General features: G+C 33.3%; 1 protein-coding gene across 1 annotated transcript in view; it reads right to left on the bottom strand.

The window, feature by feature from the left end:
- Positions 1 to 18,834, bottom strand: part of MAN2A1 (mannosidase alpha class 2A member 1) — a 161,888-nt gene that overhangs the window by 68,752 nt on the left and 74,302 nt on the right. The window contains exons 7-12 of the mRNA XM_030869905.2: positions 18,635 to 18,821; positions 14,362 to 14,539; positions 8,686 to 8,888; positions 5,713 to 5,895; positions 1,080 to 1,194; positions 278 to 345 (exon numbers count right to left, since the gene is read on the bottom strand). Of these exons, the coding sequence (XP_030725765.2) occupies positions 278 to 345; positions 1,080 to 1,194; positions 5,713 to 5,895; positions 8,686 to 8,888; positions 14,362 to 14,539; positions 18,635 to 18,821 (934 nt within the window). The remainder of the gene's footprint in view (positions 1 to 277; positions 346 to 1,079; positions 1,195 to 5,712; positions 5,896 to 8,685; positions 8,889 to 14,361; positions 14,540 to 18,634; positions 18,822 to 18,834) is intronic.

Genomic DNA, 18,834 nt, shown 5'->3' with positions numbered 1-18,834 from the left:
ATATATTTACCATCCAACATCAAGTATTCTGTAAGAAATATTGTTATAATAGTTTATTCAGCTATCAAGGTACCAAACGCCGTGTTAGCTATTAGCATTGAATACAACACAGTCATGGGAGAAAATCCATTTCTTCAAAACAATTGTTTTAAATTTGTAAGTTGATTAAATGAAATACTGCCTTATGATATATGCTGGGTCCAGAACAAAATCATGAAAACCCCAAAAAGTTAAGTCATAGAAGTGGTCAAAGTTTATGAGAAATTATGCTATTTACCTTGGCTCCGCACTCAGATTTATTACATTTTTTTGTGGCAGAGAACTTTGTGTTCTTTGTTTCAAATCCTATAAAATGAACAGAAGTTTTTATTTTACTTTTAAAACTTGTTTCAAAGTTAGCTATGTAATAGTACCTTAAAAAAACATGAAAAGGGCACAGTAGGAAAAAAAAACCCCTTTCCAGCTACATGAAGTCCATCATAGTTCAAAACAAATAAATCTTGTGTCTGTGCGCATGTATTGTGTATTTAGATTTCAAGTACAGCATATGTTACGGGTACTAGAGTCCATAACGAGCAGTTCTAACTAGGAATCAAATCAGAATTCTAGAGACAATTCTGCAAAAAGTTTTACTATGTTACTTTTGTGTCATATGTTTCATATCTTTAAAAAATGTAAGTCTGTTTATTGCATTCTTACTTTAATATGAAAACATATGATCAAGGAGCTTCTAATTAAAGCTAAGGAAAATAACAATTATAATGTCCAGTTACCTTACTATATCACTTAAGTGTTCTAAAAGCCTGTATGCTTTACATACCTTGAAATAAGTTCATTATTTTATTTTTCATGCTTAGATTTAGTGAGAATAAAATACACACCATAAATCAAATAGAGTCACACTTATGGGAAAGGACACACAGGTAATTTATATAAAGTGATAAAAATTCTTTCAAATAATGTAAAAAGAAATAATTATATTTCAATGTCTCTTTTTATTAAGATTCTCACTCCCTTTTCCAACCCAAGAACAAAAGAATCACACATTTTTATTATGAAAATAGAAGATATCAACTAACCATTTCTAGGAAGGTATCAAAAGAGTAAGAGTCGTATGAGCGTTTGTCCTTCAAAATAAGCAGCAGTGCAGAATGTCCAATTATCTTCTTTAAATTCATCAATGAATGAAAGAGTCTGTGAACCAAAAATTTTACTAGTCTGAGAAGTAATTCAAAAATCTCTATGCGGTATAAAAAATAAATAAAATAAAATTCCCCCCCCAAATCTCTATACAATATTTTCCTAGAGAACAGACTTGTGGTTGCCAAGGGGGAAGGCGGTGGGGGAGGGTTGGATTGGGAGTTTGGGATTAGTCAGATGCAAACTATTATACACAGAATGGGTAAACAACAAGGTCCTACTGTATAGTGCACGGATCTATATACAATATCCTGTGATTAAACCATAATGGAAAAGAATATGAAAATATGTATGTGTATAACTGAATCACTGCTGTACAGTAGAAATTAACACAACATTGTACGTCAACTATACTTTAATAAAAACATTTAAAAAAATCTGTATATAATATTTTCAGTTTCTTTAATTATGGCCAAACCACTATCACCTTCATCCTGTATTCAAAGTGAAACCTATAATAAACCTATGATGAATTGGCTCTTTTTTTTTTTTACCCTGAATGAAGTACTTAGGGATAAAAAAAAGTTAATCAGAAGGTATCACTGATAAGGATTCATTTAAAATAAGAAAACTTTCTAGACACACCCGAAACACATAAACTTATTCAAACTACTTATATTCTACATGAATATCATACCAAATAATAACAATAGCCAACATGATCACCCCAATAGCTCTAAGGCGTTCTACCAAAAAGCAATGATTTGATACTTTACTTTAGAAAAATCTTTAACAAGCATTGAAATAATGACAAAAGAAGACATGAGATTAACTCTCATTCACAAAAAAATTCAATCAGTATACACATTTCAAAGAATTTAAATTCCTGAAGAATTCAAATATATATTTTGTGAATTTAGTTTCATGTTCTTGTTCAAGAGAACTAGAGAAAAAAAGTATTTCACAGATCCAGATAATGAAATTGTCTTTGTCCTTATCATATTTCTTTGTCATTGAAATTCTTAACTGTATTCAAATTGTATAATTATGTCTGAGGAGCCAAAGGGATGCTTATGAATCAACTGTTTCAAGATCAATTCTGGAATAGAATCTCAGTACATTACCAGCTATTGGTGAAGCACTACACATAGGGGAAAAACCGCCTTTTTTCCAAATTTAATCTTACTATTTAAAGCTTTAGAGAGCAGGCACCTCTAAGCAAACTCATATTGGAGAAATCTGTAGAGAAACTTTGCTAATCATGTTTTCAATCAACCATTAGAATAAATCTATTATGTTTATAGAGTGACTATATTATTTTCCCCAACACAGGAAGCAATTTTGGATCTATCTGTTAAAAACATTTTTGTTGGCATGCAACAACAAAAAAATTGTAAAAGAACTAGATAGAAATAACTTCTTTTTTCCAGAGCATTAAGATTAACTTCAAAGATGTAAGCGATCATGATCAATAAGTTATGAATTAAATGCATTTACATAGTAACTCTGTAACCATAGTATTAAAATCTTATGGATTTAAGTTCAGACCATCATCCACCTAAATTTCTCAGTCTATTCAAATGTTTTACTACATAGTAGTAAGTGTTCTCACCAGACTAAAAGACCATATACGTGAATGAATACAATTCAGTTAGAAAAACAACTCCTTCAATCTAAGTTTATTTTTATTATCTACATAGCTATCTTTATGAGGTCATCTGAACATGAAGAATAAGTCATGTTCTCCATCAGCTAAAACCTTATATGTGTTACAGTGTACTAAAGTAGTCCTAATTAAACTGAGTGAATGTCACGAATCAATTTTCGTGTCCTAAAGGCACACACGCAGTCTTCTTATGAGATGACCGCTAAGGACAGGCGCATTTCCCAAACACTTTCTCAGTATGTATAAAGCTATTTTATTGAAAACAAAACAAAGCTAAACACAGTAAATAAGTCTGGGGAAAACTGGGTAGAACAAAATTTTACATGTTTCAACATTTCATCAACGTGGTATTTCTCAGAGCTTCCAATTTCCTAACCTGCCCTTATCCTATTATAAAACAGTTCAGGAAACGTCACTTTGGAATCACAGTTTTCTAGTTTGCTACCATTCCTGCAGTCTAAAGGAGACGTTATCATGTCTGTTATTCAACAGTTTGATCTACATGTTAGGAGTCTCGTTCGTTCTTCCCCTCTGTTCATTTTCTTCTCCTACCTATCTTTATTACAACTTAGCAATGGACAGAATTCTTAATCTTTCTGTAATTGACCTCATTACCATTCCTTCTTCACACAGCCCCATTAACCACTTTTAAGCTGAACATCCACATAGACACTGCCCATTCTAATTCATTTTTTATGCCATGATTAGAATTAACAGCCAAATATGCCATGATGTATGCTTGCTCTCCAGTTTATAATTACATAAAGATTCAATCTACTGTTGATAGCATGACACTAAGAGTCACCCTTAAACGGCAGAAGAGAGAGCTAAAAGGGCCTGGAGCCCTGATGGCATTGTGGAGCTGTCACACCTGAACCAGTGACCTGCAGACTTCTTTCACATGGCCTAAAAATAAGCAGGATAGGATTAATTCTGTTCCGAGTTGCTATTACTAGCAGCCAAAGGCAGCCCCTAACTCATACACTTGTTCACTGGGACATTTCTGCCAACATCTGAATAAAAAGTAGTCAACAATCCAAGGACAAGAGACCACCCAATACTAGCTGCCTCTTTATTTATAATTCTCTAACTTGTGTTTTGAAATTTCCTACTTAAAATGTCTGTGCTAATGACTTGATAATTGTTTACGACTTTTCAATGAAGTGTGAAGTACTCACAAAGCAAATTTACAAATGTCAAGTACAACTTGAGAATTATTGTGTCTTTTTTCTCTGAGATGCAATTTTGTATGGGGATGCTTTTATAAGCTAAAAGCAACACCAAACATATGGAGGAACTAATGACAGGCCGCTGGAGAGGTTATGAGACAGAAAATGTTCTGTAGCAAAAACCCAGTGACCTGTACCCAAATTTCTTTCAATATCACAGCCAGAGAGATAGCAAGTAGGTAGTGGAGGAGGATGACTTCTCTATTTCCTCTTAGGAGCTCTGCTCTGGTCTGATTCCCAGCAGCCTCACTTTTAAACTCTCAATAAACCAAGAGGACAGGAACAGGTGAAAAACAAAAATGGAGTATCTGACCTCACTTTCAAAAATGCTTTCTGTGGAAGAAATAACATCATTATCATACAATGAGTTTTTCTTACTTTAAGCTCAGCTCAATCTCAATAGACGGATGCTAAATACATCTGCCATAAGAAAACTGAGAAGATATTCAAGGTACTACCTTGAATATATTTTTTAAAGACTCAAGTCAACTAATGAAACCTCAAGAACACTTTTTTCCCAAGTTTAGGGAAAGGAAGTCGAAATACTGTAACTAAAACTTTAATTAACCCTCATTACAATTAGTATCAGTTGTGGATCAAGTTTTTAATAATGACTTTATGTGCTATGTACACTTTCCACATATGAGAATACCTATAAAAGAGATTAACTTTTAAAATCTATAATCAGAACATATTTTTAATGATTTAAAAATAATATCAAAGCATAATCTGGAAGAAATACTAACCTAAGCTACAGTGAAACAATAGGCAAAACTCCTCCCCCAGTGTGGGAATCTCCTCTGCACTGATCCTAACGAATGGCAGCCTCAACTCTGGTATGATGATGGAAATCTCACTATCACAAAAGGTAAGCTTATTGGGAAGCACTGTTTACAAAGCCCTCTGCTATTCTGAGCCAAAGGCTGTACTCATTGTTTCTGATCTGCAATATGAAAATAACTGAGTTCTACTCCATCATTCATTTGACAGACCATCCAAGAGCTAAAGATGGCTTTGATATCAATACCCAGGCCATCGCTTTTCATCCCAATTCCTTATATCGGACATATATGACAAGGTTTCTAGGCTATTCTACTTCCTGGCTATTCTTCCAGCCTTAAACTTTTTTGTCAATGCCCCTATCAAAAAATGAGGTATCCAAGAACAAATGGATATGAAATAGGATGAAATTAAATGGCTATATAATGAAGTGGAGCTCTTTATCTCCCTGGATTATAACTATGATTTACTTGATACCAAATCCTTGGTCAATTACCACACTGTACTTGGGGAAAAGTGGGATCGGTTTTATAATAATGTTTTACTACTCCATTTACAGAAATGCGCTACAATAAAAAGTTGAGACAGCCAGTACTTTGTCAACAGATTTCTTGAAAAACTGGTGACTCTGAAAATTGGTGGGTTTTCTAAAGCAAACCTTATAAGGGATATAATTATTAAAAACTTCATCAAAACATAAGCATTTTGGGCTGTCAGCATAACTGAAAATGTTTTCTTGGTGTGACACATGTATCTTTGAAATTGGTTTGACTTAGTGTGCTTTTACTTCAGTAAAAATTCAGCATTACAATTAAAAAAGACACTTCATCAAAAATAAAAGCTTATGACCTGAAATTTTAAAAGATTTTGTTTTAAGTCCACTTTTCAATATATTACCTGGTACCATAATCCACAACCACCCAATCTTTTGCAGTTCCTGTGATAGCATCATGATGTTGAAATAGTCCCAAATTCCTTCTTGCTTCTGTCAGCATCATATAATGGGATGATGAAAGAAATTTACTTATCTTGTATTGCTGAGCTTGTTTCAGGGCGAAATAGTAAAGAATTTCAGCAGCCCTAATTGCATAAAACAGTCATTAATTTTTATTTCAAAACAAACATTTTAGTTTACTACCTAAAATAGGTGGCACTGATACATTTTCAAATGTGTTTTTTTTTAAATCCATGATTTCAGTACAATCAGTTTATAAGACAGATACTGATAATAAACATTTCTATAAAACCACAAAGGTATCCACCTAATACATCTAAATTCTCAATCATCAAAGAACACCATGTCTCAGTGATATAAGGAAGAGAAGTCAGTACCTGCTGGCAGAAAGATATGTCCATTTACATATAACATAGGGAAAAAATATCTCAAAGCAGTAAGAACTGGATAAATGTTTCCGTCCTTTCTTCTTAGCAGCTTAGACATATACCATGAACTTCATCACCAGAAAGCCATTTACTCTCACATAGGTACATTAAGAGGAGAGGTGGTGGGGAAATGCATGGCCACATGAGTGTTAGACTAACAGTAAAGGAGAAGAAGAAAATGATGGCCAGACAGCTCAGAGACAAGAGTTAGTCCAAGTGCTGAATGATAACATACAACAATTATAGAGAATTTAACATTAGAAACTGAAAGATGATAAATCTTATGCCATCTTTTCTTAGTATTTTAAAGTAAAGAATAAAAATACTTTAGCTTAAGGACAGTTTTGAGCAATAATATGGGGGTTTATAATTTTCATCTTTAATGTTTTTCATCTGAGGACATGGTTCAAGATGGGTTTCTTAAAAGTTCTTTAAAAAGAGACATGCCTTGATGGAGTGAAAAATATAAGAAGATTCTTTACCACAAACATGTTAAGATGATGGAGAGGAAAATCAAGGAAGCATGAAAATGTACCAAGGTATCAAAAAACAAGGAGAGATTCAAACTGCTTAAAAAAAAAAAAAAAGAATTCGTTTGAATTGTTGAAATAATTTAAAGAAACTAAATATTCTCCACTTTACAAAATTATAAGCCTTCTGAAATTCATGGCATGAGAATCACTATATAGGAATTAAGGAAATTGTATGTATATGTATGCATATATATCCAGAGCAAGTATTCCTGGTTATGGAAAGAATATATATACATATAAATACTCCAAAATGTAAAAAAGTGGATTTCAAGAATATTTTCTTCTTTGTACATTTCTATTTTATACACATTTTTTACAAATGAGCTGAGGATGAAATATCATTATCACACAATTAACTTATTTTCAAATAAATTAATTACATTTTGAAATTCAACTTACTATAGGTTTATTGTTTTAGTTTAAAGCAGCAGAATTATCAAAATATATTACCAGTAGTAATATATTTAAGTAACACCTTAAACAAGTTTAATAAATTAAGATTGAACCAATATTCATAACTCTTTGCCACTAAAAAATACTTGACCCAAAAATTATGAATAACATAAAGATAACTAACTGTAAAGATAACTAACATAAAGATAACTAAGATTCTATTGGGTAAGAATGCAGACATCTCTGTAATATATAAATCTATTTTGTTACAAATAATGTATATTCATCTGGCACGTTTGTGAATATCCCCCCAAATAGTCAAAGGTTAGGCTTTTTAAATAACAGTTACTGTTAGTTTGTGGGAACAGTAGCACAACAACAGTAAAAATAATAAAAACACACACTACTATAAAAAAGTACAATTCTTAAAGAAATTATTGATTTTTATAAAAAGTCTGTCCAAAATATATTCAATATCCATTAGTACATAGAAGAGGGTGGGTTTGATATAAATTTTTATTTTTAATACTGAGATTCATCATGAATTCATATTTTGAACTTAACTGACAATGAATTTGTCATGAAAATAAATTACTCTCCTGAGCTACACACATAGAAAAAGCCTCAGGATTCCCTTGGGGTGGTTTCTCTTTATCAAAAAACAATGAGACTCAGTTACATAGAATTGTACTCTCCACTATGACAGCCACTAGCCACATGTGGCTATGTATATTAAAATTCATTAAAATTAAATAAAATTAAGAGTTCAGTTCCTCAGTCCCATTGGTCAAATTTCAAGTGCTCTATAGTTACATGTGGCTAGTGGCTACGATACTTCATAAACAGTGCAGAAATAGAGTATTTCTATCACTGCAGAAAGTTCTATTGGATAGTGACTGAAAAGAACTGGATAATGCACGGTTAGAGTGTTTTTATGTTTTTCTAATGACTTTCCTGTCATCTCCATATCTGTTTACTTTTTCAACCAATCACTCTGCCTCCATCTGTTCTCATCTCTTTCAAATTTTCTTCTTCTAAGCAGAAAATCATACCTATAGAAATGTGTTTCAAATAAATAAATAAGAACTGAGATGGAGCCTCTAAAGTTCTCCCACATATAAAGTACATTGGTTTTAGAGTATGTACTTTGAGGCCTACATTCTGGCTACTGAGAGACCCTATTTGCTCCTTTTGACCCTCACCCCTGTTTCCAACAATTCAGCTTGCCAGGTTACTGACCTGCAGACACACGATGATGTCACTGAATACTACCATGGTGTGCAAATAATATAAGTAGTTTAATTAGAAAAATATAAAACATTGAATACAACTCCCAGAAAATCTAATTACATAAACTGCTTTTCCTTCCAGAATAAAAGCCTCTGTAATAATCCTGATTATGGTTTGGAGACACATCTCTGATTGCATTAAAATTTCACAATTACATTAAATGCATCCTAACACTGTATAAATGCTGTATATTATGCAAAACTCTACAGATAGGTTATGATAACATAAAAGAAGTGAAAAAATAAATGTAGCTATCTAAAGGTAACTGTACCTTAAATGGGATTCCAATATCCTATCCATTCGTTTGTAAAAGGGTCTGGATGTAAAGTAGCCACTCCAGTAATGATCATCTCTGTCAGCATAAGTGAAAAAATCTCCACTTAGAACCGGGAACATTGATTGGCTATTCTTTCTATTGGCTGCATCTTCTTTATCCAGTGCATCAAAATAATCTGATAAAGTCCCAAACTGTATCTAGAAAAAAAAAAAAAAAGGTACATTTCACTTATTCACACATTCATCTCTACCTTAAAATTGCTTCTAGCACTGAAAGGAAAAGTTACTAATAAATATTTAAGACATGCTTCCAAGTTAAGATAAATATATAGCTCAGACTTACTCAAATGTAGGGGGGGAAGCACTCAGTGACTTTCTTTTACTTGCATCAAGTCCCAAATTAAACTAAGAGAAAACTTGTACACCTATGCAGTAAGAAGAGTTATTTAGAGCTACAAATTTGTGGATCTGAAAACTCCTTACATATCCCTAGAATCTCCAAGTGTGCAAGGATCAGGATATGGAATAATCCAGAGATGAATGGAAAGTGGGGGAAGCAGCAAAAATAAAAGACACGTATTTTGAGTAAAATGTTCCAGACGTCTGGAAAAACAGTTTTGTTAGCTATTAAGTATTTTCATATATCATATGCACATACCCTCCCCTGGCCTCCCCTTCTCCCCAGTTTGTGTTCTTTATAATGGAGAGAAGAGAGACTTTTGAGAACAGCAGGTCATTAAAAAAAATGGACTTTCTCTACCAGCAGGTAACAATGAATATAGGTAAAACACAAAGAGGGAAAAGAAATGCAAGGCTGACTGCTCAAATGAAAAGGTTTTTCTGACTAGTGACTCAAATTACTAGTACATAAATCCATTTTTATGAGCCCAAACGATTCTATAAATCAAAGGAAAAAAGAAACATTATACCAGACCTCATAAACAGATATTAAAAGGCAGTGTTGCTAGAAGTAAACAGACAATTAGACAATTAAGTAGGGAATGTGTTCTTTTAAATAAGATGCTAATTTTGCTGTTTCTGACCTTATACATCATACATACATACACACACACAGATATTGAGAGCCATTTTGATTCAGTGTGGCAGAAAAATAATTAAAGTAGTCAAAAGGAGTTAGTGGCACTCCAACAGTTATTAAGAGCAGCACAGAAGCTGGATCCTGATGATGTGGGTTTGAATTCCATCTCTACCACTTATGAAACATGTGATTTTGAGCATAGTATATAATGTCTCTGGGTCTCTCTGTGTTACAGCTAACAGGGTTCTAAGTAAAATGCTTAGAAACATGATGGCAAATAACGGTATAAGTTTTAGCTATTATTCTTCCATTGCAAAGGCAAAATATTAACCAGAAACATAACAATGATATTAGTAAGATAAATATGTCATTATATATAAATATAAGTCATTATAATGACTTGTAAGATAATATAAGTCATTATAATCTAATATAATTGTGATATAATAAATTTTGTAACAGCAAAGTGGATGTCTATTTCCAAATCCTTATGCTTACATTAAAGAAAATCAATTTTCAACTATATTATCTACTCTTATCTTGGCTTCACCAAATATAGTGTTTCTTGGGCAAGTTAATCTATTTGTGCCTCAGTTTCCTCATGAGTAATTATAGTACCTACCAGAAAATGTTCGGAGAATTCAATAATTGTTAAAGTAAAGCACTTTACTTGAGGGCATTATGCTAAGTAGATAAAGAGAAAGATAAATACTGTGGATCTCACTTACATGTGAAATGTAATAATAATAATAAACAACTCAGGAAAAGAGAGCAGATGTGTGATTATCAGAGGTGGTGGGTAGGGAGGAGGAGTTGGAGAAAGGTAGTCCAAAGGTATAAACTTCCAGTTATAAGAGAAATAAGTACTAGGAATGTAATATACAATATGATGACTACAGTTAACACTGCTGTATTTGTATGAAAATTGTGAAGAGAGTAAATCCTAAGAGTTCTCATCACAAGGAAAATATTTTTTCTTTTTCTTTTTTTTATTATACCTGTATGAGATGATGGATGCTAATTAAACTTATTGAGGTAATCATTCCACAATATATGTAGGTCAAATCATTATGCTGTACACCTTAAACACCTTAAACATAAACAGTGATATATGTCAAATTATATCTCAGTAAAACTAGAAAAAAATTTTTAAATAAAGCACTTAAAAAACTTAATTACCAAATCATAATCTCTCAATACATTTTAGTTAATATTACGTATCACTCCCTAATCTCATTACCAGGAAGCAGAATGTAATTACTAGGAAGCAGAATATGTGTGTGTGAACATGCAAGAAATGAGGGTCACAAATACAAGGAAATACAGCGTTAACTTCAGACCCAATAGGTTCAGATGAGCTCAATAACCAATGCAATATTGAGGAGAACAAAACTAGAAGAATTATACTATCAGACAGTAAGATCTATTATAAAGCTGTAGTAATTAAGACAGTATGAGATCAGTCAGATAGACAAAAATGAATAGAAAGTCTAGACACAGACCCACACATACATTCATCTCACTCATGATTAATGATAAAGACGACACTGCAGTACAGTGGGCAAACTGTGGTCTTCAATAAATGGTGCTGGATATTCACATAGGCAAAAAGTATCTCGATCCCTCCCTTCACACAATACACAACAATCTATTCCAAACATACTACAGACCTAAATGTTGAAGGTAAAACAATAAAACTTCCAGAGGATAGCTTCAGAAGAAATATATTTTCATGACTATAGGGGTAAACAAAATTTTCTTAAGCGAAACATAACATGCACTAACCATAAAGGAAAATACTGCTGTATTACATTCAATTAAAATTAAGAATTTGTTCATCAAAAGACAGCATTAAGAGAGAGAAAACACAAGCTATACAGTGGGAGACAACATGTGTATAACTTTTATCTGAAAAAAAGACTCAATCCAAAATACATAAGAGAACTATAAATGGTTAGGAAAAAGACAGATGACCCAATTTAATAAAAAAAAATCATCAAAAGACTTAAATAGGCACTTCACAAAAGAGGATATCCAAATGGCAATAAACTTATGAAAAGAGACTCAACCTCATTAACTACCAGAAATACAAAATAAAACCATCACATCTATCATAAAGGATTAAAAAAAAATCCTGACAATACAAAGTCTGAGTAAGGAAGTGGAGCAACTGAAACCGTCATACAATGCAATATCCAGTGCTTCTGTTTTGGAATCTTGTTTGGCAATATCTAGTGATGTTGAACATGTAAATTCCCAATAACCCCAGAACTCCATCCCATTTTATACCCACATAAATTCATACACATGTATACCAAAACATGCCATACACATGTATACATACACACGTATACCAAAACATGCACAAAATGCTCAAAGCAGCATTATTTGTAATAGGCAAAAACTGGAAACAACCCAAATGTTCATCAACAATAGAATGGATAAATGGTGGTATATATATATCAAATGGATACTAGAAATACTATACGGCATTGGGACTTCCCTGGTGGTCCAGTGGCTAAGACTCCACACTCCCAATGCAGGGGGTCTGGGTTCGATCCCTGGTCAGGGAACTAGATCCCACATGCTGCAACCAAGAGTTCGCATGCCGCAACTAAAGATCCCACATGCCACAACAAAGATCCCGCATTTGGCAAACGAAGATCCCGCATGCCGCAACTAAGGCCCGATGCAGCCAAATAAATAAATAAATATTCCTTAAAAAGGAAAAAAGAAAAACTATACAGCATAAAAAGTTAATGAACTACTGTTACAGCAACACGTAACGGTGGATGGATGAATTTCAAAAACATAATGTGGAGCAAAAAAAGCTAGACACAAAATAACACATATTTAAGATTCCCTTCTCATAAAATTCAAAAACAGGCAACACTAATCGCAGTGATAGAAATGAAAATAGTGGTTACTTTTGAAGGAATTGGTAATGACTTAGAGGACATCTGTGGGACCCTTCCAGGGGCTATAAATGTTCTACATCTTGATCTGGATGGTGGTTACATGGGGGGGTTAATTATTTTTTTATTTTTTTTTATTGAAGTACAGTTGATTTACAATGCTGTGCCAATCTCTGCTGTACAGCAAAGTGACTCAGTTATACACATATAGACATTCTTTTTTTTTATATTACATGGGGGTTTTAAAACTTGAAAATATTCTTTGCATAGTTAGTGGTTTGCACACTTCTATGTATATGATACATCAACTTTTTAAATTACTTTAAAATTGTTCTAGTGGGGAAACAAAGGAGGAAATAGGTAAAATACTAAAAGCAGGATTAAATTCTTCAGAATCATGCAGTGGATCCTTTTGCAGACCTCAAAACCATTCCCCAAGAAGATAATGAGATAAGATTCCCACATACATACGGACTCTTCTAATCAAACGTCCATGTATGCACTTTATCTTTGAGATTACAGGGATGATTTAAATATAGGCCCGACGCTCAGAGTTTATAACATGGTAGAAATTCAGTTTTAAGTATCTTGAATAACCTCAATATTTTATTTAAGTATATTTATTTATTTAATATTATTTAAGTTTACTTAATAAATTTGAATTCTCACTACATAAAAGGTGGTATATCATCAGCTTTCTAATTTCCTACCAGGTATATCACTTCCTCTCTATGGTATTTTCACATATCTTTTACTGTCTTCAAGGTTCATATGTGAATATAATAAACTGTTGGATAATTCATTTTCTCATATAGGGTCCAACATATGACTCTTGTTTGAATCCTGACTTACACAATGTATCTGTTAAAAATAAAAAAAAAATGCTTTTGTGAGATCAGGAAAATTTGAATCTATCTGGATATATGATATTAAATTACTTTTAATTTTTTAGATGTGATAATGGTATTACGATCATACTTTTTACACCGAGTCCTTTTCATTTAGAGATACATACTGAAATCGTTATAGACAAAAATACATGACCGCTGAAATTTGTTCCAAAATAATTCGAGAGAGAGGAGTGAGATGACAGTGGGGCACAGCTGAAACAAGAGTGACCTTGAGTTGATGAATGTTGTAGCTGAGTCATGGATATGGGAAGCAGGAGTGGGGTGGAGGAAGGAATTTTCACTATTCTCCCAACTTTAGGGTACATAATAGATTTTCCACAGGGGGGAAGAAAGAGCAAGAACGACAGACAAATGATTAATTTTAGAAGCCTTCTCATCTAAGAAAAACGCTACTGTAGTCTCTGGATACAAGACGTTTGTTTGCAAAATTCTTGACATGTGCATCTGCCAGTCACACTACTAAATCACAGGACGCAAATGTAAGAAACAACACACTTTCAGTAGGAAAGGAAAACAGGGCATCACTGGAAAATGAACATCACAACTTAGTAGGTGCATGTTTTCAACTACATAAAGTAATGCCTCTTTAATCCTCAATGAGTGGTAAGAAAGGGACAACTTTAGAAATGGAACTGTAATATAAGATAATTTTCCTCTTCATGAATTATACTTTTATAGAAGAACTACATATTCTACGAAATACTGGGATGTGGGACAAAGAAACTAAGGCTATTGTGTTTTAGCCTCTCTTAATAATGAAGGGTCAACTTCAAATACAGTCTCATAATAAAATATTTTCTCATTACCTTAACATTATATTGAGAACGAGAATTCATATAGTCAAAAAGCAGTTGGTAATTCTTGAACTGATGATCCCATTCCGTGCGTTCACAGTAGCGGAAATCATCTCCTAGGGGGGCCAGGACAACTGTGGTACGGAAAAGCTTTGACTTCTTTCGGTACTGATCTAGAAGCATCTCAGCCCTACAAAAGAAAAAAGGAAAATACTACTAAGAAAAGAACAAGGGGGTAACTCATTAAAAAGTGTATTATATTAAAATATTGTATATTTTACCTATATTCTATCTTAGCATAATTTATGAGGCAGACTTTTTAAACTACCATAGTGATTTTCTTTATCCATTTAAAATATTCATAAATTCTTATCAGAGGGAAAAACCCATAGTTTTCCAATGGAATATCCTTAGAGAAATAAAGTCACATACCAACTTTGGCATATAATTACTGGGGGCATCAATGCCCTCCTAAAGGTCAGCCACAGAGATTGGCTCCCAGATAGCCTGTCGTAAAACAATTTAGTCCAAGAAGACAGGATTTCTCATCTATATAAACTTTGAAGTTTGCTTTGACTTAATTCCCTTTCTCTAATTTAATCTAAAATTGCCTAATTAAACATAAAAAGGTATTTAGAATGAAGCCAATTATAGAACCGTATTTCCTTTTCTAAAGGAAGAAAATCAACTCACTTAACACCTTCCGTCAATAATCTGAGTATTCCTCACGGTGTCCTTCTTAATACTGATCAACAGATAAAGCTTAGGAGTTGAATGAGCTATTTTGGTTTCTATCTCTCTGGGCGCTAACCCATGACTCAAAAGGTCAGCTAAACACAACGTGCTGCTGTGCTTCATATATTTCATATTCTCGTATTCTGTAAAAAACTCTTTGGGAGATGCTGAATCGGAGAACCATTTGAGGAAGTCTGGGAACACAAACTAAGAGGAAGCGCTTCTGAAAGTGAAATTAAACAAGCAGATGAACCCAGAGTAGTTCTCCATATTTCTAATGCCAAAGCTTAAAAAAACAGTGACAAATGACAAATACACTTTTTTACACACTATTCCAATTTTCATTTCAAGGATTATCCAGAATTAGATTCTAATTCACAATATTAAAATTTATGAAGAAATCTCAAAGAATATCAATGATGGAAAGAGGCATTTTGTAGAAATTATGAAAAAAAATTTAACTAAATTTAGAATCTCATATGATCTTTTTATATTGATAGTCTTTTTATATTGACAGTCTCTATTTATATTTATATTAAAAAATTTAATATTTTGCAAATATTAAATTAGCAAAAATTTAATAACTTGGTGGGTAAAATGTAACCATAATATTCTTTTTTAAATTTAAATTTATTTATTTTTTTATACAGCAGTTCTTATTAGTTACCTATTTTATACATATTAGTGTATATATGTCAATCCCAATCTCCCAATTCATCCCACTACCACCACCACCCCCTGCCGCTTTTCCCCCTTAGTGTCCATACGTTTGTTCTCTACATCTGTGTCTCAATTTCTGCCCTGCAAACAGGTTCATCTGTACCATTTCTCTAGGTTCCACATATATGCGTTAATATACGATATTTGTTTTTCTCTTTCTGACTTACTTCACTCTGTATGACAGTCTCTAGATCCATCCACGTCTCTACAAATGACCCAATTATATAACATATAATACTTAGTTTTCTGAGATTAGCATTCAATATAGTACTTGATTTTTACTAGTAATTTACTAATATTCCACATTTTCCAAAAACAATTTTAGATTATTACTTACAATTAAAAAACACACATACGATGAAATTAATCACATAGAAAGATATATAAGACCAAAGAAACACGAGGAAAAAATATACACATAAATCGCCGATACTAGTATGAGTGAGCATCCAACTAGATCCCCCAGGCAACCAGCATAAAAAAGGGTATGCGATCATTTAAATGCATCCCAAGGTTTACTACTGTAAGATATACCATATTTTGCATGTATATGTGTAAAACACATAAGAGGAAAGAAATCACAGACTCTAATGAAGTGCCTTTTCTATTCAGCATCTATCCTAACTAACTCCCAAGCTCCTGCTCACAAAGTGTCAATGCTGGGAAAGCCAAGGGACCAACCTAACCCACCTGGCAGGTAGTGGGTACTCACTAATGCACAGTAAACTTATGACAAATGTACTGACCAACATCACATTTAAAGATGCACAGCTGCAATTCTCTTCATTTATTCTACCACGTAAGAAGGAGCAACTTAACTAGAACAAAGAAAAAAAGAATTCCCTGAAACATCAAATCACCTGACATGTGAATCATCAATCATATGTAAAATATATGGTACTAGACCAAAAACTGAACTTGTTGAAGAATGGTATTTCTTTATCTGCAAAGTAGAGGAACCTGATAAACTGAACTTATTAAATGTATCACCTGTACCTTATAGTTAAATTTCATTTTCTTTAGGGAATTAAAAAATCAAATGCCATTAAGCTGGAATGCCGACGTTTGATCTTTGTTCATCACAACTTCAAAAGGAAGGTGATATCTGCACAGGAATAACCAGCAGAGCTAAGACTTCGAGACTTGCAAGAAGTTTAAAAAAAAAAAAACTATGTAGGTATTATATAGATTCTTTCATCCGTATGTCCCAGGTGCCTGGAAACCACTTTCAGGATCACTGGAACTGACTGACCACAAGATGTGTTCTTGCGGGGATAGGGGGGTAATCTTTGAAGGGTTCTATGATACAGCGACGGGATTACACAAAATAGTTCTCAGGTACTCTAAGGAGCACCCAAAAAAGAAAAAAACGGGCCTCAAAATATCTATGAGTGCACTGGGATTCCGGTTACCCTTCAAAAAGTTTCCTATCCCTGACCACTGGAGCTGAAAGGAGTGTAAATACCATTCAGTTACAGCTGTTTTCCCAAGTAGACAGGCAAGAATCCCCCCCCCTCAAACATGCACACACACACTGCCCCAATCCACCACCACTTCCTTTCCACTACTCCTTTTGCTACATAATATACTGGATTACTCTCTTAGCCTAAGTAGCCTGACCCTAGAAAGCAGGCTGTTCAGGGTCTCCCATTGACCCTCACTTCTCTAGGAATCAAGAAAATGAAACCAGGTTGATCCCAAACCTTGGACAGTTTTTCAAAACAACTATGAAAGCCAGATTTTGATACAAAGGATCCATGGCTTCAAGAAGGCTGCCATGCTAAAATACTTTTTTGTCTGCCGGTGAGAGGCTCACACTGGAATGTTTTCTTTATGGCCACAAGGACACTCAATGCAAAGAGACCCAATCCCACCTTCATCCTCACACACACTTTTTTAAAAGCCTTTTTTTTTTTTAGTAGTTAATTCTTTTTTTTTTTTTAACATCTTTATTGGAGTATAATTGCTTTACAATGGTGTGTTAGTTTCTGCTTTATAACAAAGTGAATCAGTTATACATATACATATGCTCAAAAATAAAGAGATTTGAGCCCAGAGCAACGATCTTACAAGGCTATATTATTTTTCTAGCAGAGTTGAGTGGTTTATATTACAACACAATGTTTTATTTTCATGCATTAACATGCCACTAATTTTAAAGTGAAGAAATTAAACTTTAAAAGCACCAGAATTAGAAGTATAGGTAGCTTGGTTTAATGAGATGCTTCCATCATTAGGACAGTTTTCTTCTAAGAAAAAAAAATAATTCATTCCTTTGATTTTTATTTAAAAATCTTTAAGTATGAATATTCCTAATTAAAGTTTTCTGTAAGTCAAAAACATCAGAAAGATGCAGATGTGTATTCATCAGAGCTGGGCAGCATTCACTATTACTGAAATTGTTGTTAAGGGAACAGATAATTACACTCTTTATGTGTTCCATTTCAATAAATGTGTTTTTGCAGTTGGGCTGCTTTTCTTACCAATTTATACCATAGAGACCGTAAGTTTTATTATCAACGAAAGTATATGAAATCAATCAAACACAGTAGAAGGCTTTTATAATGAGGGCAAAGGAGACAGTAATAACAGTGTATTATAGGTTATCCATTGTATATTAATCTACTATTGTTCACTTTCCATTAAGTTATAACATACAAGACAAATAGTCAAGGCTCTGGTATTTTTAAGTTGCTTTAGATCTAGTTTGAATGAATACCTTGAACAAGGATAAGCTGGCTACTAAAAACCATTTATTCAATCCTTCAGCAACAAGCCACTGATGCTTGCTTGTTCAAGATATTGTCTTACAAAATGCATATTTTCGTACCTGTTCTGGAGATTTCCAAGATATATTGTTTCTGGGGGGACTCCCCAGGGACAACCATATCTGCCTCCAGGAAGTCGTTTAAAATCAAACTGGCAGCATATTTTAGGATCAGGTCCGCAAGTGTGAGGGATGTCATAGCTGTAGAAGGGCATCATGTGGCAAAAAATATCTGTGACAGATCCCAGATCTAAAATAAAGAG

This window comes from Globicephala melas, chromosome 3, assembly GCF_963455315.2.
Source record: "Globicephala melas chromosome 3, mGloMel1.2, whole genome shotgun sequence".
NCBI lineage: Eukaryota > Metazoa > Chordata > Mammalia > Artiodactyla > Delphinidae > Globicephala > Globicephala melas.
The sequence above is the reverse complement of the archived record's forward strand: the minus strand, read 5'-3'. Positions and strand labels throughout refer to the sequence as shown.